The sequence below is a fragment of the Epargyreus clarus genome, unplaced genomic scaffold (genome assembly GCF_041222505.1).
Source record: "Epargyreus clarus isolate Ecla_fem2 unplaced genomic scaffold, WU_Ecla_fem_2.2 ptg000002l, whole genome shotgun sequence".
Classification (NCBI taxonomy): Eukaryota; Metazoa; Arthropoda; class Insecta; order Lepidoptera; family Hesperiidae; genus Epargyreus; species Epargyreus clarus.
Window position 1 is genome coordinate 7,302,324 of NW_027332210.1, and position 22,819 is coordinate 7,325,142.

Here is a 22,819-nt window from a genome sequence, read left to right on the forward strand (position 1 = left end):
CTCTCTGGCGGCTGATGAGTGTACCATTTCACTTGTTCGTTTTGTACTGCCGTAGCTCACAAAGTTTCGCTCATACTACCATCAGATGGCGTTAGTATACACAGCTTGAGTTTACACAACTCTCTCAACAGATGGCGTTAGTAGTAGCGGTTTATAACAAAAAGTAAAAAATGAAGAGAGAGTTCTTTAGAGTTTCAACTTGTTTACTTTCGTGCTGTTGATGCTTTTTATTTATTTTAGAGTAATAATAGTATATAGTAGACATTAGGCAGAATATTTTAAAGGAGTAGACGTAATGATTTGTTTTGTTGGTATATAAGTACAAATGTACACATTAATTATTTTTTACGAGTTTTTACATTTTAAGATATACTTAAGGATATACAACAATAACATATTTGGACATAACTATGTAACATATTTGGATCGTGGTCTTTACGAGGGCATGATTTTTATTACATGCTTCATTTTTATGAGGGAAATTGCCTTGACTAGCCTTCTAGAGAGGAAAATTTTCTTCCAAGTAAACTGACTGGATTACCAATCGTTTTAATCTATCTACAAATATTACAGTCAGCTTAAATAGTGTCAATTAATACTTTTAACTGACGTTAATTACCCATAGAGAACTCCAAAATAGATCTTCTATATAGCAAAACATTTATTACTAATTTCAAGTAATCTAATTATACTTATCAGTTGTGTATTTACTTGAACGGTGAAAGACATCGTAAGGAAACTTGCATACCTGAGAGATTGATAAAAAAAACTCAAAGGTATGTGAAGTCTACCAATACGCACTTGGCCAGCGTGGTGGACTATGGCCTAATCCTTCTCATTATGAGAGGAGACCAGTGCCCAGCAGTGGGACGATAATGGGGTAATGATGATGATGATAAATCAAGCCTTTACTGTAAATCAATTTGTAAGACATTAGGGATTAAAGTAGCTAAAAATAGCCAACAATCGACTCATCTTTTATGTGGTGACTGTTACCCATTAGCTGGCCATAAGCCCATAATAATATGTCCATCGACGTAGCTTTACTTTCGTCCGAAAGCAATGATAACTTTTTTTTTTTTTTGTAATATAGGAGTAACAGACGAGCATGCAGTCCACCTGATGGTAAGTGGCTACTGCCGCCCATGGACATCTGTGATCGACCCCAGATAGGGTTAGATATTCCTACCTGAGGTCGGCGACAGATGCGCCGCTACCCCTGAGGACTAAGCTGGAACGTCTCGTAAAAGTATGTCTCCCTTACCACACCCTTCAAAACGGAACACAGCAGCGCGCTTAACACTGCTGTTATTAGGCAGAAATAGGTGTGGCGGTGGTGCCGCCGGAGTCGAACCACAAAGGGTTCTACCACCTTCTGACTTAACTGATACATTTTCGGACACAAGTATAGTAATAGGTTTAGTTAGGAATGTTAGGATTAGCTGTAGCATTGCATTTGTGTTTGACGATAGGATTTTAGCCTTATCTGGAGTTCATTATAGATGTCCATGGGTCCATCAGCTTACTACTTCTATCATCTTATATATAAAATTGTCGTGTCACAATTTTAGTTACCGTACTCCTCCGAAACGGCTTTATCGATTTTCACCAATTTTTTATGCATATTCAGTAGGTCTAAGAATCGGCTACTTTTTTCGTTACTATTTTTCATACCCCTAAGGGATAAGGGTTTTTCACCCTAGACATTTTTTATTTATATGGCAACACAACGATTGCCGGGTTAGCTAGTAATTATATAAAAACCTGCATTCGACAATTAATAGTTACACGACGTGTCGTTACTAAGTCATAGCAATAACATTATGATGTTACTCATGAATACGACTTTAATTGAACTCAAAAAGAAGTTCAGTCAGGTTCCCTTACAACTAGTCTTTAGCGGTAGCACGCTTAAATCAAGGGGAAGAACGAATTTATTTGTAGAGGAAAACATCAACGTTTCGGTACCAGGATGTGAATACCGACTTATAAATGAGACCATCTTAGACCTAAAGAGTGGCAACGAAACTATGACCGAACTCAGGTTGGATTCTAATCTTATCTGGGGTTGATTACTTTTCATCAGGCGGAAACCCTTTTCTATATAGAGTTGATTACAGATGTCCATGTTCGGCAGATAATGTATACTATATATAACTTATACTACATACTTCTTATAAAAAATCCAACCATTCAGCTTTTACTTAACCGTCTGCTTAATAAACGTGTCTACACGAATAACCATTTCGTACAGGTGTACACAAGACTTTCCAAACTTTCATTTTTCTCTCGTACACTCGTTTAAATATTAAATGTACAGCTCACTAAATAAGGCACGATTCACATTGTCAGGTAACATGACAAATTGGCCTTCTTTCACGGTTACGTAATGTAACTGGTTCCAATAATTCTGAAGTTATGGTTTGTTTTGGGTTGTTCCTCTTGAAGTTTTGATCTACCTTTCCTTTTGATAGACCAATAGCTTCTGTGAAGATAAGGAAAGTGGTACCTCTAAGATTGCGGACAGATTGTAGTAACCTCGTAAAACCAATATGGTTCGATCAAGGATTTGATTGATTCGAGGAGGATTTTTAAAGGTGGTAGAACCCTTTGTGGTTCGACTCCGGCGGCACCACCGCCACACCTATTTCTACCTAATAACAGCAGTGTTAGGCGCTGCTGTGTTCCGGTTTGAAGAGTGTGGTAAGGGAGACAGACTTTTCCGAGGCGTTCCAGCTTAGTCCTCAGGGGTAGCAGCGCATCTGTGACTGACCTCAGATAGGAATATCTAATCCTATCTGAGGTTGATTACAGATGGCCATGGGCGGCAGTAACCACTTACCATCAGGTGGACTGCATGCTCGTCTGCTACTCCTATAATATAAAAAAGGAGCTACCACGACCACACCTATTTCTTTCTGACGACGCGATTATCTTAGTCCTCATATAGTTAAAGATTTCCATGGACTGCAGTTATCAGATGGACTACAAGCTCCTTTACTATTTCAATCTTATAAAAAATCCTTAAAAGTATCAGACTAGCTTGAACGAAATATAAAATTTTAGATATACTATATATCCAAAACATATTACTCAGAAAACTTACGTAACCAATTTCGTTTTAAGCAAATATATACGACATACGTATTTACTTCTGACTAAGATGAAATGCCTCTACATCTGCTACGACCTTAGATTACTGTTATAAGTCAGAAATATCAAAGATAATCATATAGTTTTACTACGTTTAAAACTTCAACACATACCTACTAAAATTACAGTTAAAAATAAATAAAAATACTAATTAGTGTTATAGTTTACTATAATATGAAAGTAGCAAACTAAAATACATTTCACCTGTAATCAATCCCACATAGGATTGACAATTGAAGCCCTACTTGAAGGTAACGACATGCGTGGTTTCTCCTGAGGACTAAGATGCAATGCTATAGGCATTTAATTTTCGCTTACCACCTTTTAACTACAAAAGAACGCTAAAGCGCTTCACACTGTTTTTAATAGACAGAAATAATTGTAGTATCTTCGGATTCGAACCACAGTTTCCAAACTAAACTTCATACCTTACGCGTCTAATTTCACCTAGAATTCTCGTCTTAGGCCTCGTAACTGGGACAGCCTGGTCCACATTCCTCAACCATCCCAAATACATAAATACATGTTTATCGAGCCACTAGGATGGAAAATCAGGCCACTGATGACAAACACGACGTTATTTCCACAATATAAGGTTCGAAATACATAATGGAAATGTGCGTACCGTGAAAGTTTATAGAAGTCAAGTTTATTATTAATGTTCGGATTGTTTTTACTTGCGTTTTTCTGTGTTTTGACTGGAATAGAATCTTTATCTAGGTTTGATTCCTGGTTGAATCGGATCGGAAGCTTAATAATGATGACACTATTATATCTATTTACTGTACCTACGTTGCTGTGTTTGTTTATTTGTAAATAGCTAATAGTCTAGTCGTGTTATTTTTAGGTGAAGGTTTAGCTGATGGTGATAAAACCTTATGGTTTTCGACTCCGGCGGCTCTACTGCCACAGCCATTGCTGTCTAATAACATCAGAGTTTCACGCTGCTGTACTCTGGTTTGAAGGTTGTGATAAGGGATATGCTTTTCCGACGCATTCCAGCTTAGTCCTCTAGGGTAGCGGCGCATCTGTGGTCGACCTCAGGTAGGAAACATATCAGGGGTCGATTACAGATTTACATGCGCTAGTAGCCTCTTACCCGGTGCATGCTCGTCTGCTATCCCTGTATTATAAAAAAGTAAAGTATTTTCTTAATCATTTTCAAAACACATCTTATTATTCATTCTATTGTAAAAAACCTCAACACTCCCAGAAGATGACAAAAGTTTGTAATATGTACTTAATATCAAATGAAAGTTATGAATTTTTGCACGTTTCGTCTCGGTACTTGGAAAGTTGTAAAAAAGTACTGTAAAGTACTTGTTGTGTACTTGTAAGTTGTAAGTGTTTTTTACTGCCCTTACGCCTCTATACTACGATATAGTTAAGAATAACATAAGTTATGTATGTTCGCTAAATTTCTATGATGGCATGTTTCATTAACCTTATGTATTGTGTCTACTCAACTTTGTTTTTAATAAATCATGATTAATAATTATAGTGCCTGAAGTTATAAAGCAAAAATACAACATATCTTTAATGTAGGTGCTATTTAAACTTAAAATCACAATTACATTAATTCCTAAAAATATTAAAAAATATATATATTTAGAAAGTAATATTTTATTTATAATTCAATTTAATCTACTTTTTCGTAACGTAACTAAATTTTTGAATTAATTTTAAATGCATAAGTAAACGTATACTTTAATGGTTATCGCGACGAAAACACTTGAGAATTTCTAAAGATCCATCTTATGGTTATCTCGTTGAGAGAGCAGCACTGCCTTCTTCGTAAGTGGCACGCCCCGGGTTCGATGACCGACTTTCACATCGTGATATAACCTTGCTAAGGATGCGGTCATGCATGATGTCATGACTTCATGAAATAAGGCTTTCAGTGTCAGTCAAGGGGATTGGAAAGGATTTGTCGTTGAAGTTTTAAGAGTTAGAGTTAGAAGTTTTGATGATATTAATGATGGGATTGGAAAGATTGTGGTTAAGGATAAAATTCCGAAAGTAGAGAAATTAAGGTTTTGAAATGTTAAAATAATAATTACTTGTAGTAAGTTAATAGGAGATGTTATAGGATGTTAATGCTAAACTGACAAGGTTAATTATGTACTAGAGTTTAAATGTGTCTGATTGAAGACAAAATTTCTATAAAGTGAAATAAATTATGAAAATGAAAGAGGTTGAAAGTTGGGAAAATGAAAATACAGACAATATAAGTAGTGGACATACAGTTAATTAGTGATACAATTAATTTAATAATACAATTTCAGAATAAAATAATACAGAAAATAGTATTAAAATCGAATAATGGGTTTATTTTCAGAATGGATGGTAGGATCTTTTTAATAAAATAAAGATCTGCTAATAAAAAACTTTTATTTTCGTAATAAAATGTAAATAAATAATCAAAGATTAATTAAAATAACAAACTATCATGTTATCAGTGTTCTCTTTGGATTGGAAAGTCAATCAAAGAAAATTTTTGACCAATATTTCTGAAAAATATATGTAAATAAAAATTGTTAAGTAAAATTTAAACTTAGAAACGATACTAAGGATTTTACACTCGAGGATCATACCTAAAAACCAGATGATTTGTTACTACAACAGCTAGTAACCTTACAAGTGTACAAGTGTTTGACTATCGTGATGCCAACCATTGTGTGCACCTCGCAAGTGAAGTCACGGATGCCATTCTCGAACCTGCTCACTTTCACACTTTCGAGTTTGCGAGCCACTTTCACCTTCGACGGACGCAAAAAACACATCCGGCTAGCGTTGGTTGCGAAACACGAAGGTCTGATTTCGGAAATGTTATGTAACATTCGGAAACGGAGGATTGTGAGAAAGTCTGAAGTGGCTTCAGTAGGTTCAGAAGTAGCTTTGTTTTTAGTTAAAGAATAGTCTATGTTGTCTTTACTTCGTGTGGTATTGTTTTAACACTTGAGTTGTAATCGATTGGAGATAGAATCCTTCGAAATATTCAGATGAATTGCAAAACTATAAGTTTGTTTTCTAATTTAGTTTTAAGAGTTAGTTTAAGTTTTAAGAGAATACTTATGAGATTACTTTAGAATTAAAATCAGTTTCTTGTATGTATTTATCAAACAATTTGATATATTAATTAGTTTTCGCATCAATAAAAGTTTACTTCCCAAAATTATTCAGTTCTAAATAGATGCGAAGGTGCCATTCATTTGAAACTTTTATGTCATATGTGAAATTTATTTTCCCATAAATTAGTTCTTTAAATAAACGACCGGATGGAAAATAAAAATCCCAGTGGGTGGGCGTCTAATCCGAGCCGCAGCTAAAATTAATACAAAAAATGGAAACTTCGAGAACATCTGTTTCCACGATCACAAACCAGTTTTCATCAACTATAAGTTTATCCATCTAGCCTGCTATTATATTCTCTATGGTTATGGATTTAAAGGGTTTATTCGCGTGAAGATTGAGTGTAGTTATGGCGTTCTGTTTAATGGTGTTTCCCCATCGAGGGCAAAGAGGTTGTTTGTTTGATCTCGGTGTGAAAGCTAAGAGAAAGGTGCGTAAGCGGACGCCACTCCAAATTCCGATGCTGGTGAAAGATTTTTTCTACTAATGGGCTTGCAGGTGCCGTAGATGAAGATGGTTCGAGGAATAATGTTGTTTATCTCAATGTTACAAAATTCTTGTCTGCTTAGTTGTATTGATGATGTTATGGATGATGTTTGCTATTAACTTTAATGGTTTCTTCTTCTTTTGTACGGCGTTTGGGTTAAAGATTTCTGGGCTTTTTTTGGACATACGAGAGATATTCCGACTTCTGTTAGAACCTACAAAAGTAGTCTGAATATCAGTCATAATTGTCTCTTCTAGTATAAATACATTTTCGTTCTTCGTTTCTTTTAAGCTATTAAGCATGAGTTAACGAGAGATGTTGTGTAAATATTACAGTTTAGTTATATACAAGCTAGTAAAGTTTAAGTAAAGACGAGTGTTGTGTTTGTTGAATAAGATTGTTGAATTCATACTTATACTAAGCACAGTAGATGTATCTTGTAACATAAATCAAATTGTATCAAAATTAACAAGATGCTTAATATAGAACATGCAATGGTACTTGCAGAAAAAAGGAAAATACAGAAGTAGCAAACAAGATTGCAGACTATCACTATCTGATCTTAAGTGATCACTGCACACATCATATCATCAGTTACGTACTAAGCACAAAGAGTTCGTCGTTTCAGAGTTTGTTAAAAAAACCTTTCAAACCGGAACCCAGTACCTTAATATAGAAAGAAATGTGCTCGGTCGTGGTGGTGATGAAACATCGAAGATTTCATACACTACATACCTTTCTTGGTACTTTATATAAGCTATCAACATAAACCAATTAGTTGTTATTATTTGCTTGTACTCAGGGAAAACTTTTAAGAATGACTTTAAAAATCTGCATTAAAGCAGGCTCTAGCTGAATGTTTCGTTGTCTGAAGGAGCTAGAACAGTTATGATGCACCGCTACACCTATGTCTGAAGGGTATGGTAACAAAGAGATACTTATCCGAGGTATTTACTGTACCAACTTAGTCCTCAGGGGTAGCAACGCATTTTTAACTGATCTCAGGTAGGGCTTAATGTTATCTGGGATTGATTACAGATGTCTATGGGCAGCAGTACTCATTTAATATAAAGTGAACTGCATTTATAAATTCAGTCATATTTATACATTTTGTATTGATGCCATTTAGAATTAAAAAAACGGGTTTGTCTACAACAACCAAAGCACAACATAACCAAACCTAAATCTAAGAGAAGTTTTATTTATGGCGGTTTTTATTGACAAATTTAAGTGTGTCTAGGCATGATTACTTACAAAATGAAAATTAGAAGAAGCATTCTACACTCATAAATCAACTTTAAGATTGCGTATGTTTTAGTATTTAAAACATACATAAACTGAATTACAATACCTAGACGGATAATAGATATTTACATTCGTCATTCAAATATCTGCTTATTTGGGGATCGAACCTAAAACTCTACTTACTATTAGGAATCAATACCTAATCCCGATTCAAATAACTTTAGTAAGTAAAATATGATCTTTAAAATAAGCACAAATAACTTCCAATACTTGTAATGTTTTCATTGGATAAATTCGCAAAGAAAATAGTTTTTCAGACTAATGTCTTATTAAATTGCTTATATAGCTCTGTATTACTATTATACTAAGTAATTTTATCGCTTTGAACTTATAATAATTTAATTATTTATTTATAGTTACAAAGGCTCATTTACGTTTGATACGTAAAACAATTAAATGAAGAAAGCTGCAATGAGAAATATAACTACAGTCAACTCTATTGCTTATCATCTTCAGCATGCTGTTATATAGTTATGTGTATAAAAATATTATATATGTACAATGTACATGCCATTATTGTATAATAAGTCCATTATTGTCGTTGATCATTGGTATTCAACAATAGAGAGTTTAATAGGTAATATTATTGTAGAATGTGTAATGTTCAACTCAAATCATTGAGTTAAAAAGACGCTTTCTACACTCGTAGCTCCACACTTGGATTCCCTGTGTTATAGGTGCCATGGACACACACAAAAACATTTGTCTGCCTCATCATAAAAACCCAGAATCAGAACAGATATCATTCAAATATCTGCCGGGAATCGAACCTGAAACCCTTTGCATGTCAGACCGGTATCGTGACAACTCCGTCAAAAAATACGTCTCTGTTTTCATTTTCCAAAAATCTCATAACCGATGTCACATGATCTGTGGCTATTAATATTTCATTAAAATAATGAACGGCAATAAAATAAAACGTAGCGTAAAGTGAAAGTGCCACCCACACATACACACTTCTATGTAGTGGTAGAGAAAGTTGGTTGGATCCGCGTTGAGGTTTCGGAAAACTGTAGAGACGGTGTTCAACTAAATATTTTGTAAACTGGTTTTAAATAAATACAACACGGCTAGGTGTTTTGTCTCTAAATAATTAATTTATATGTTTTTTTTTTATTATTTATATTATTATTTTGATTACATGGAATTGAAAACATTTGATTGCGACAATATGTCGCAATACAATATATTTCGTTAAATAATGAGAAATTAATATATGGATTAAACAATAAAAAGCTATTATATGAACTCTAATTTATTGAAAATGTACATATGAATCCCATATTTTTTAATAGATATAATAACATTAACTTTGTTTGTAAAAACTTAAACATTGTTTTAAGTTTTTATTTTTAGCTTTGGTTCGGATTGCAAGGGTAGGGATTATAAGGGTACAAGACTTATATGATCTAGTTTAATACGAATTTAGTAAAATTATTAGGGATAAAATTTTACAACCCGCACTATGTTATAAGGATGATTAAGATAGAATATGTACATTAGTAACCGATAGTGAAGCAATTTAAAATATTATTCGATATAAAATTCGAACTTTTGAGAAAATAATGTAAATGAATTTGTCAATTTTCATTAAAGTTTGGTAAAAATACACATTAAGTTCTTTATTCTATTTTTCCTATTTCTGTAAGTATATATAAAAATGTTTACAAAAATTCTACTCCATGCACTCTATGTCCCAAGCGTGTTATACAAGTGTGAGTTAGTGAAAGGCGTATACAGACGCTTGTATACACATATGATTGTTATCGTGTGTGTGAAGATGGTAGGTAATTCTTTTTTACACGCGCTCAGCAATTGAAAACCAGTATAAAAGTGGGTCTCTACATCATTTCTGTTTAGTTTCTAAATAACTGTAGAGGGGGTATGTCATGATTTTCAGGATGAGAGAAATTACGTTTCTCGATATATTTATGTAATCGCTCATAAAATATGCTTTATGATATATGACAGTAATAGTTATATAACGGATTTGAAAGTTATCGACTTTCTGTTCATTGAACTTAATTTATCGATAAGTTTTAACACTATTATAGTCAAGACTTACGTTAGTCAAGTACTATTTTGTATTTTAGATCTATAATTGTAACAATGTATCTATGCTTTAATTTGATAGCGACACATCTACGAATAATACTTTTAGAAGAATAGTTTAAATATAGTGTATTTAAAAAATTACTGATATTTTTCAGTGTATTTATAATAAACTTCTGAAAATTCTTATAGGACACGTAATCTAATAACACTTATTTATTAGTTAAACATATTTAACCAATATCCAATCATGCTTTTTTTAAATAGATTTATAATATTTCATATAGATATGTAGGCCTAAGTAAACCCTTCAGTCTACACAGTCGGGCTTACAATATCTCTATAAAGAAGGTCTGGATTGAAAGGCTACGCTGAAATAACCAGGTCATAAGTAGTTCTAAATAAAGCTTCAAAAATCTATTATTTCATAACATGATACATAAATGAACATAAATAAATTTATAATTTTTGTTGCACATATTTATAATAATACCACTGTCCTTAAAGTTCATCTTCTTTATCTCTCATATTAAGACTATTTATTGTAATGATCGCTAACATTTGCTCTTTGTGTAAAATTATGGTGAATGTTGTATATACCTGTAATGGTGAATCATAGAACTAAACTTGTAATTATTGCAATAACTAATGTCTAATGATAAGTCGATGGTGTATTAAATAAATAAAAAAAATCATAAAGTTAAAAACCTACTTTACTCTGTTTTATTAGTAGCAGTGACTATGAGTCTGTTGTAACTGTAGTACAACTTATTGAGCTTATATATACTGTTGTTTACAAACGGAAGAATAAGGTACGATAATTTGAATAGAAAAATAATCCTTTCCTATCCAAAGGATATTTAGTTAAGTAGATCTTATAACATTATTCTTATTTTTATGAGCACGTTGTATGAAGAAATTGTTTGTGTAGCTTGCTCAACAGATGGCGTTACTTGTCTCATAAGCGTACTGGGTATTGAAACAATATCTCACATTGTATGTTTTAGTATGAAGGTTAAAGACAGTCTTACTTGATATTTATTTCGTTTTATTCTGTAATATATACTGATATTATAAAGATCCATAGAGTGATTCTAAATTTAGCAAAAATTTGCAGATAATAATATAAATAAAAATGTTTCGTTTGACTTAAAGAAATAACATTATATTTTTATTGATGTTATATAGAAATCATAAGCATGAAACAAATATGTTTAATGGATAAGGCAAGGAAAAAAACAAAAAAAAACTTTATATTTCAGTTTTATAATTTATTTCAGTACAGTTCTTATTTTCCATAGCCCCTTATTGCACTTATCAAATAATTATATAAGACCACAATTTATTTATTTTTAACTTTCTTAATGCTATAATAAATATTTAAAATGTAATAGTTTGGTTCATTATGAAATGACACTATAAAACCCGTAAAAAACTTTAAAATATATTTTAGTTCTTATTAATGTAATATATTAAAAATAATTATTTATTTACTATTAAATATCAACAGAAGTTATATTGTTAAAAGATATATCAGCTTAATTTATAAAACTTACATTAAAAAATAAAACACATTTATTTTAACATTTTCTCAATATTTAAAAATGATTATTAAATATAAAATAGACTCAATAAATATGGCTAAAATGCCCAAAATGCTCAAATTACCCTGTGCATTCCAAATTGTTTTTCATTTATACATCATATCCTTATTAAAACTTAATTTAATTTAATAAATATAAATTGAATATCAAAAAATATAGATTTAATTTGAAATATTGATCATAAAAATATTAGCAAAGTAAAAAAATAAAATGTTTATAATAATGTATTTAAGAAATACAAAAATTATTAAATTTTAAAAGAAATAAAATTTATCTATAAAAATTATAATCAAAACAACGTTTGCACCATAAAATTCAGCATTTGATAAAATTCAAAAAATAAAATTTAAAGCTTCATAACGCACACATAAAATTATAATTTTAATCTATGCATTTAAAATAATTCTTAAAAATAATAAGATCATTGGAAAAGCACAATTTCCTATCTATATAAAAAGATTTCAACAGAAAAATGTAAAAATACTCTGTATTGTGTATTACATGTTGAGGTTTCTATTTTGCAGTAATACGGAAAGGTAAAATTAATTTTGCATTCACAAGATGATATCACGCTTATGACAATATGATTTATCGGTAGTATAGTAATTAAAATATAAAAATACAATTTCTCACAGGCGTACACACACTAGCGTTTCTCCAGCGTTAGGCGTTAGATACATAAATGCAGAGCGTAGTCGCAGCGACAACGTCGCGTATTCACGACTATCCTGATATCAAGTTATAGAAAACCGCTTTTTTTGTAATTATTTCCATAAAAAGTGTCAATACTAGTATTTTCTTCTTGGAACCAATTTTATTAATGACAGCACTAAATCGATAAGGGAACAACTCAACGTACGCGCTGCGTTGTCGCAGTCTTCGTTACGTAAACGCCTACGCTGTAAAAACGCTAATATGTAGGAGCCCTAAAGGTCCTGTTATACCAAATATTCTTTCATTGGGAATATGGTTATCTAATAGCTAGACAGGGGCAACAATATGGTTTGTTACATAAAATTAATAAACAAGTGCAATGTACAAGAAATCACGGTATTCTTATGTCAAACTGTCTACCATATTAAAATGGAATATATAAGAGAAGCGTTTTTAATTGTCAAATATACTTCTCAATTCATTCAATTTCAAACAATTGTCAGATTTACAATACTTGCCAAAATAAATGCAATATGGCTGATATGAATCTGATTCTGTACCCATAGCGATACCAGCGGACTGTATCAGAACTGATTGGAAATGTATGGGAAATACGTAAACAAATACAAAAATAGTCATTTTTGTAAAATCGTAAAAACTCATACTGAGGGTAATGATAATACATTATGAAGGCGAATTGATATTATAATGGCTACCGGTTGTAATACTACCGACATAAACAATTGCAATATGGATATGAATACTCATATTGCCCTAATTTTAAATAATAAGCAGAGTAGGAAAATGATGATTTTAAAATAATAATAAATTATATGACATAAATCTAGTATGTTTATCTTATAAAGTTTTATTACGAAGGTATTTGTCCCTTATAGGCTAAGTCGTTAGCATCCTGCCCTAGTCCAATGTTGGAGGACCTTGCGTAAGGGTAAGTACCAGCTGATGCTGTTGGTGATGACCATTGTTGTGGAGATGATTGGAAGCTGGCGATCTGTAAATGATTATAAAATAAGCATCCATTTTAAATAAGATTGTTGGCATGTTATTGCCACACATGGACATCTGTAACCAACTCCGTGTAGAATAGGGATCCCACCTAAAGTCGATCACAGGTGGGTTGTTACTCCTGAGGACTAAGATGATTAAAGCCACATGACTTCTACACCCGTACACTGAAATGCTAAACTGCTTCACTTTAGAAATAGATGGTGATAGAGGTGGTTATACATACTTGGTCGAACCATACTAGTTCCAATTTTGCAATAATTTATAACAGAACTCAAAAAATCACAGGTCTGCTAACATCAACTTGTAGTTGTCGTTGCTATTCCTTAGTCTAAATGATAAGTGACTACTGCAGCTCGTGGTCTATAATCAAGCTCAGATTACAGTTATACCTAAGGTCAACTACAAATGCGTTGCTCCTCCTGAGGACTAAATTAGAACGCTCTGTTTGTAGTTTGTCTTCATTACTACACCCGACAATCTAAAACACAGCAGTGCTTAACACTATTATATCTTAACTTACCTTCCCGCTAATATTGTTCAAACTGCCACCACTGAGGAATTTGTGGATGCCCAACGCAGCCACCGCTAAGAAGGCCAATTTCGCGACAACCAAGGCCTTAGTTACTAGAAGCGTTAGGCCTCCAAACAGGAGCCCTACGACGGCAATCACCTTCACTCCAATACCAGCAAGCAGTGGTGTGTATTTCTTGATTTTACCACGCGCTGAAAAGTAAAAACAACATTAGTATAAGGTAAATATTGTGCACGTCAGGGACATACATTTTAGCAATAGATACATGGGGCTTTTAAAAAAAGGTGGAAAATAAGCTCTTATACAAAGCCGGAGATGGATTGGCGACTCCTGTGGTGTTGCAAATGTCCATAGGCGGCGTTGACTATTTTCCATCAGGTAGTACGTCTGCCTAATCGTTAGGTTAAACAATAAAAAAAATACTACTGACATAAACAATTGCAATATGGATATGAAAAACTTTAATTTCACTAAAGTTAAATAGTAAGCAGAGTAGGAAAGTGATCATTTTAAAATAATAATAAATTATATAACATAACTCTTGATTTTTATGCATTTTTGAAATTTTATTATGAAGATATTTGTACGTTATAAGCTATTGAAGTTAGTTATAACTTTTTTGTTTATCTAAGTTCCTACAATTATATTTATCATACGAAATCCAACGGTTCCAATGACACCCGTTCCAATGACCCACGTGGCGGAGCGGTCTCCATACCGGTCTGACGCGCAAAGGGTTCGATCCCCGGCCAGAAAGATATCTCAATGCTGAATTTAGATTTCTGTTTCTGGGTCTGGGTGTTTGTGTATTTGTCTATATGAGTGTCCATGGCACCTAGGGAATCCTAGTGTGGGGCTGTGAGTGTAGAAAGCGTTTAAAAAACGATTAAAAAAAACATAGCGGTCAGCGATCTGTGGCCGACTTCACATAAACTATAGGACTCTATCCTATATACGAGTATTTCTATATAGGGTTGGTAACAGATGTCCATGGGCGATAGTAACCACTTCAATTGGGGGTACATGTTTTTTTCTACTTCTATAATACAAAATAGTGTGACACTGGTGCCATTCAACGTTATAGATATATATAAAAAGTATAAACTTACGAATATATAACCATAATATGAAATGTAAACAATACGTAACAACGCGGCGATGACGTCACAAGCAATGACCTTACAAGTTACGTTCTCTCGCGTAATAGGACATTGACCGACAGGGCTGCCAGTTCCTAGGTTGAGGTAGGCAACATTTGTATTAAACATTAATTTCAATAGTGTTTTTGTAGGAGTCTAGTGTGTAATTGTACATTTAACATTATACTTTAGGTCATGCCCTGTAGTAAAAAATGCAAATATCATTTGTACCCTTACCATGAGTTTTTACGTTTTGACAAATATGACTGTTTTGGTATTTGTTTACGTATTTGCCCATACAATTTCCAATCAACGCCCCTAGCCGATTGTATCAGAACTATAGTGTCAGTAACGTAACATTAAATGTCTAAATTGACAAAATGGCGCTTTATGTTTTGTGTCTCTTTTTTGCGACCATGTGAGGCAGACAAAAATACTTGAGCACTTGCTTATTGTAACGTTTACTCAGTCTACTGAAGCAAACGGAACAGAATAACGGATTGAGTAAACGTAACGTAAAATTGTGGGATGTATTGAAAACTCATGGTAAGGGTACAGATCTATATTTTTAAACTATTTCTAGAGTATATGTAGAGTTTAAACGAATAGATTAAAAAATCTGTTAGTCCTCCTTAATCTGTAAGTCATCCTTGGAATTAGTTAAATCCGAAAAAAGTCTTATGACTTTTTACTGTTTTAGGCTTAATCCAAATTTGTCTATACTTTTATATATACGTAAACAAAAACAAAAACAGTATTTTTTGACAAAACGAAAAACTCATACTAAAGGTACAGATGTGTAAAAATTAGGAAAATGACACATTATATTACCTATCCATCGTCTTAAATTTGTTAAAAATTGTCATCAATTGACCTACCAAGGACGTAAACTCTCGCAATCCTTAACGTATGAATGTAGAGTCGAGAGCATGTAGAGATTGTAGAGTCAATGTCCTATTACCGCACAGAACGTAACCGGTCAAGGCCGTGACGGGCGCGTGACGTCAGCGCCGTTATTACGTATACTTCATTCTTAATTCTTATCTGATATGGCATGAATATAGAATATACAAGATATTTTATAAGCCATACAAATTTCATATTCATAGTATGTTTTAAGTGTATATTAGTGAGGTAAATTTATTTTATACTAGTTTTTGCCCGCGGCTTCGCCCGCGTTTAAAAGAAAATAATATAACATACTAACATACATAAAACTGTAAATTCGTACCTTCAACTTTGTTAAAGATCATCACTTGATCAAATGCATAGTTTACGATTCAATCCTAACTAATATCGATTAAAATAATCGATGTTTTGGGTCCAAAAGATCGATTCTCCGATTAATCGATCTTAGATCGCCATCCCTAGTTCCCGTGGGATTTCCGAGATAAAAACTATTCTATATCCTTTCTCGGGTCTCAGACTATCTTTGCACAAAATTTCAATAAAATCGGTTCAGTGGTTTAGGCGTGAAGAAGAGACAACCAGACAGACAGACAGACAGAGTTACTTTCAGATTTATAATATTAGTAAGGATGAAACTTTCTAAAGAGATTTAAGAAGTTCGTAAAAAAGTTCTCAAAATCACACTCACGCCTTATAGACCAAAGCGCATCTAAATGTATAATTGCTATTATAGGGCAGAAAGAGGTGTGGTGGCGATGCCAGCGCAGTTGAATCACGAAGGATTCTAGGTTTAAGGAAGTCTATTGTCAATACACCAAGAAGGATTTAAGGCTTTTAAAAGACGCTTCAATACGAAATACCACATCTACATAATATTATTAAATCGCATATCTATTTAGCATAAAAAGCAGTGATAGCCTAGTGGTTAAGAAACTCGGTCTCTCGATCGAGGGGTCCGAGGTTCAAATCCCAGGCACGCACCTCAGAATTTTAGAAGTTATGTGCGTATTAGAAATTAATTATCACTTGCTAAATGGTGAAGGAAAACATCGTGAGGAAACTTGCATACCTGAGAGATTTATAAAAAAAAAATCTCAAACGTATGTGAAGTCTACCAATAGGTACGCACTTGGCCAGCGCGGTGGACTATGGCCTAATCCTTCTCATTATGAGAGGTGACCCGTGCCCAGTAGTGGGACAGTAATGGGTTGTTGATGATGATGATGATATCTATTTAGTCTTTAGAATTCCACTTGATATAGTCATTCGCTATTTAGGCCCACTTTAGCCAGTCCGCTGCCTTTTGTACCAAGTTACCCACTGCCTTCTTTAGTCCATCAGCTCATCTGGTCATCCCTTACTATTTTTCCCGCGGTCGCAAACTGATATAATACTTTACTTATTTTTTAAGATTTCCTTACCTTCTTCGAATGTCCTGGCTGCTTCTTTCAGCTCTCCTGGTGCGAACTTTACGTTTAACTTTTCTTCTCCCGATGCATCCCTGAGGAAAACTTAATGTTAGCATATTCTTAATCAGCTTCTTACATAACAGAAACAAAACTGGATGATGTCAATCACAGTTTCACATCAAAGAAATAAAATGGATTCCTTTAGCTAACATCAAACGAAACAGAAATATAATTAGATAACATTGATCATACATTATGTCTGATCTATGAATTCTATAAATAAAATCTTGTTACAGAAATATAACATACTCCTAATGAGAAATCATTACTCCTCCGAAACGACTTTACCGATTTTCACCGCATGCATATGCATATTCAATAGGTCTGAGAATCGGCTACTATCTATTTTTCATACCCCTAAGTGATAAGGGTTGTTCACCCTTTTTTATTTATATGGCAACACAACATTTGCCGGGTTAGCTAGTAATAGAAATAAAATCTAATTAATTTAGCTAAAGTAAGTAGTAACAGAAGGTTAACCAAATGACATCGACTAAAATCTGACATAACAGAAATATAACTGAATATTTTTTATGAGCATTTCATATAACAGAAATAAAACCGAATGATTTTGGGCAGCGACTAACATAACAGAAATAGAATCGAATTACTTCAATCTCTAACATACATTAAATGTTAAATATAAACTAAAAATGGACTGATTTACAAAATATATACAAGAAAATTATAAATAAAATAAGCCATCTAAAATTGCCGTGTGAGGCATGGTTCCCAAAACGCTGGCGGCGTTTCCTTGCTGCACGGCAAGACTTAATCTTTGTGCAAAATAGCCGCCAGCTTTTTGGTCACCTATCTTCGACTTTTAAAGTAGAAACACAACAGGATGACTTTGTTCATGGTTAGATAAAATAGAAATAACAAATTAAAGTCAACAGAAATTATTTAAGTTAATGTTCAACATACATAAATAATTATTGTTATAATTATCACGGTAATTAAGTCTTTATCTCTTAAACTGAACTGACAAACTAACTAAAGCTTAATAAACTAAATTACACAATAAATTTTACTTTCACTGTATAGAAAGTTATAAATAGTATTTATTATACAAAGGTTAATCCCTCTATTTAACTTTTGGGTATGTTAAATAATCAAGAGCTTAATCTTACTAAAGCTGTTAGGGATTGTAACATTAATATAGGTGTATACATATAAAAGGAAATGTATTTATATTTGTCTTTTCGTGGGTTGCTAAGTATTTCAAGTTGGGCAATCTTAATTAACTTTGTGTCCAATTTACTAAGCAGATATTGATGATGTTGATTTCCATTTGCAAGTAATTTACCACCTACATATTATATTTTTTAAAGCTAGACTACTGCCGCCAATGGACTCCCTGGACTTGAATTACAAGTTGATATTAAGTTAAAATTAAAACTAATTCGCAACAATCCGCTACAAATATGTATGATGGTATATATTTTAAACCATGCAGTATGTACCACCCTCCCTCCTTCAAAGGATGCATGCAGATGCAAAAATTAAAAATATACACGGAACATCATCAGGGTAAGTTGACTCTACGACGGTTAATCGCTAAGAATTTAGCGATTAACCGTCGTAAGTCAGTAACCGTTATTTAATAATCCGTTTTGGAGCGAAACACTTGTTGGTGGTGGTATGTATGGTGGTGTATATTTTTAATTTTTGCATCTGCATGCATCCTTTGAGGGAGGGAGGGTGGTACATACTGCATGGTTTAAAATATATACCATCATACATATTTGTAGCGGATTGTTGCGAAGTAGTTTTAAACTTAATAGCATGGATTTCCGCAAAGTAACGCCTGATACAATTAACTATCTACAAGTTGATAACCTATTAATAGTTCTGTTGCTTGGCACTAATCACCTCTTACAATAAAAGGGTAACAAAAACTTTTCATTAATCAATTCATTATTCATCATCAACACATTACTGTCATTATGCTGGGCACGGATCTCCTCTCAGAATGAGAACGATTAGGCCATAATCCACCGCGCTGGCCAAGTGCGTATTGGACTTCACATACCTTAGAGATTTTGTATTTTTTATAAAGCTCTCAGGTATGCAGGTTTCCTCGCGATGTTTTCCTTTACCGTTTAAGCAAGTGATAAATAATTTCTAATACGCACATTGTTTTGAAAATCAGAGGTGCGTGCCTGGCATTTGAACCTCGGACCCCTCGATCGAGAGGCCGCGTTTCTTAACCACTAGACTATCATTGCTTTTTGTATCAATTCATTATTAAGTAGGCCATAATGGTGGATATTGGTATAGCGAGATACAGATCAGCGATCTGTCACTAAAAAGGTACCGGGTACGTATCCGGACATCCGATGTTATATTCGAATCTAGATTTGAATCTAGTTTTATCTAGTTAAATGTTAATTTATTATTTGTATAAAAAATTATGTATTGTAAGTGATTATTATAATCTTATAGTAGGGGAGCCCATGATGCTAAATGTGTAGAATCTCGAACGTCATTGGGACCTATACGATTGTGTAGATTAGACGTTAGAATGAAGAAACGGTTATATGAATTTTTCGATTTAACTGGGTGTTTCTTATTCTGACGATTAGAAAAAAAAAAGTTTGAAAGTTCATTTATGGTAGGATACTCTACAGAGTATCTCCCATATCTTAGTCTGACGCGCTCGAGATACTCCCGAAATCCCCTCTTGGGCTCCCCAACTATTAAGAGAAATATTAATAAAGATCCTAAACCATACAGTTTTGGGTGGTAGCGCTCATTTGTTAAAGACAGTCACAGCTTATTCTTGTAGAGCCACCGATGTGAAACATATTCTTAAAGGTATAATTATTCCTTGTAACGATGTATTTTATTCAGTTAACTAAAGTACAAGCTACTAACACTGGTTTAACTAACCGTGAACGTCGAACGTCCGGGTGGAGGAATTAGTGAAACACTTTGAATCCATTGTGTTTGGATTTTCACTTTAAAGTGTAGAAAGTGTAAATGACGTTTAAAGGACATATGTTTTGTGGTTTACATAATTAGGTAAATGTTAAGTGGTTATTGAGATAAAACAAGCTTTGATACGCTTAGTTTTGGATTCATGATAACTATGTAAAATAGGGTATCTGATAATCAACTGATTAATTGACAGACAAGATGGTTTAAATTAGGGGTGTTTACTTTTTTATAATGTACCATTTAATACATTTGTGGGAAGTAATTTGGCTTTATCGTGAGTGCCAGTAATAATTTAAAAAGAAAATGTAGAAATACTGGATCAGGGAAATAGTTAGTAAAAAAGTATCTTTTTTGGGATTCTTTTCACGAAGTAAAATGTACATAATATGAACACGGTGACTGGGTAAAATCATTTTTTTAAATAAAACCTATAACTATTTTTACAGTAAAGCTATATTGTGGATTGTGTCACTACGGTTGTCACGACGCAGGCTATAAAATATTGTTTTCAAATCTTACATTTTAGTTATTTACCGACGTATGTTAATTAATATTACATGCACTTAAGTAACACAGAAAACAATATTCAAATGACAACTCACTTCTCAATCGCAACTCCTGAGAACAGCTCTATTCTACCATCATCTTCGTTCTTCGGCGCCACCGCAGCACTGCAGGCTACCACTGCTACCACCAGAAAAGTACACAGCACTTTCATTTTTTCAGAGGTCCTTCTAACTCTGAGGTCGAGGATAAAGTGAGGCCCGGCGGGACCTACCCGCTTATATATTAAGGGAACGCCGTGTTTTGTAATGGTAGCGTCCTAAAGGTTTGAGGATTAGGCGTGAAAGGTCTTGATACTTGGAGTTGTGAGAAGTGACTTTTTTTATAATAAATGAGGAAAATGTTAGCGATGTTCAAAAACACTGCAAATTATATGATATTTTCCATTCTTTTCATTTTGATGTTTAAAAATATATAATAAAATTGTGTACAGGTTTACTACCATTAAACCACTAAGATTATTGCTATTCAAATAGAAATAATATTTATAGTAGTTTAACCTTAGTTATTAACAGGAGCACTACATTTGTGATCAACTTCAAGAACAAATAGGATTTCTCTATGATTTGAATCCTAGTTGGTAATGACAACAGTACATTTTATATTACAAATCTTTCATGACAAAAAATCTACTTTCTTCCTAAAATTCGGCATCTGCATACGATAAAGCATGTTTACTTTTTAACTTTGTTTATTGTCGATTCAAATTGTATTTAACATTTTTCTACAAGATAATGTTTCTTCTTTTTATTTTACCTCTGTAATCAAAAACAATACTTAAATCTTTCTTACCAATTCACTTATTAGGAAACAAATACTGAATGCATAAATATGAAGTTACTTTATTTCTACGGTCAAAGTCATTTGGTCGCGCTACAGATCTTCATCTCATTCATACAAACGGGATGCTTACGCTGTATTACTAGTGTACAACAAAGAGGCGTCACATCTGTACCAAAAACCAAACTAAGTTTCATTGGAACATCCTAAATCCAACCTTACTTCTATAGATATACGAGAAACAGTACCATATGAACAAATATTCTACGACAATCATATTGAAATATGATTTAAAATTTTCTAAAGCGATAAAATCTGTGATAGGATTGTTTGTTTGATGTAACCAGAAAGTCGAGGTGCGTTTAGCTGTGTAGCGCTGTTTTGGTTTTAAGGGTGTGGTTAGGCAGATTCACTTTTCGAGGCGTTCCAGCTTAGTCCTCAGAAGAAATGCATCTGTGATAAACGACTGGTAGAATGAAGATTCTAGAACAGAACAAGTTATTTATAGGAACAATTGGTTACAGGTGCATCGACGGCAGTGATCGTTTAAAATGAGCTGCAAGCTCCTTCGTTACTCTGTTATTTAATAAACAAAAAACCAGTTGCCCAATTTAAAAAGGTTTGCTTCAGAAATGTTGGCACTGCCGCCCGTGGACATCTTTTATTCAACCCCAGATAGGACTAGATATTCCTACCTGAGGTCGGCCACAGATGCGACGCGACCCCTGAGGACTAAGCTGGAACGCCTCGGAAAAGTATGTCTCCCTTACCACACCCTTCAAACCAGAACACAGCAGCGCTTAACACTGCTGTTGTGAGGCAGAAATAGGTGTGGCGGTGGTTTCGCCGGAGTCGAACCATTAAGGATTCTACCACCTTCAACGTAACGGAACAGATAGATTGCAACAAATGAAGACTAAGATTGTGGCCACATTATGTCAGCAGAGTAACTATTTCATCGAAACACATGAACACCTTTATGCTAGAAATAAGTGTGATAGTAGTACCTCCTCAGAGGATCCTGACTTGCTTCTTTTTCCAGAACATTTTATGATAGAGCAACTGGGGCT

At 33.5% G+C, this 22,819-nt stretch overlaps 1 protein-coding gene across 1 annotated transcript; it reads right to left on the reverse strand.

The window, feature by feature from the left end:
- Positions 1–13,033: 13,033 nt before the first annotated feature.
- On the reverse strand, positions 13,034–21,171 carry LOC140745060 (uncharacterized). The gene is made up of 4 exons (XM_073076832.1): positions 21,008–21,171; positions 17,418–17,497; positions 13,937–14,139; positions 13,034–13,399 (listed from the first exon to the last, which is right to left on the reverse strand). Exons 1-4 carry the CDS (start codon positions 21,121–21,123, stop codon positions 13,259–13,261), a joined length of 540 nt encoding a protein of 179 aa, XP_072932933.1. The 5' UTR covers positions 21,124–21,171; the 3' UTR covers positions 13,034–13,258.
- Between the last annotated feature and the right edge of the window lie 1,648 nt (positions 21,172–22,819).

Bases quoted from the DNA above. Each gene is read 5' to 3' on its own strand.
- LOC140745060 (XM_073076832.1), bottom strand. From the start codon at position 21,123: ATGAAAGTGCTGTGTACTTTTCTGGTGGTAGCAGTGGTAGCCTGCAGT. The intron at 17,498-21,007 runs GTGAGTTGTCAT...AGTTTTCCTCAG, and splicing joins TCAGGAGTTGCGATTGAGAA to GGATGCATCGGGAGAAGAAA. The intron at 13,400-13,936 runs GTAAGTTAAGAT...AATCATTTACAG, and splicing joins TGAACAATATTAGCGGGAAG to ATCGCCAGCTTCCAATCATC.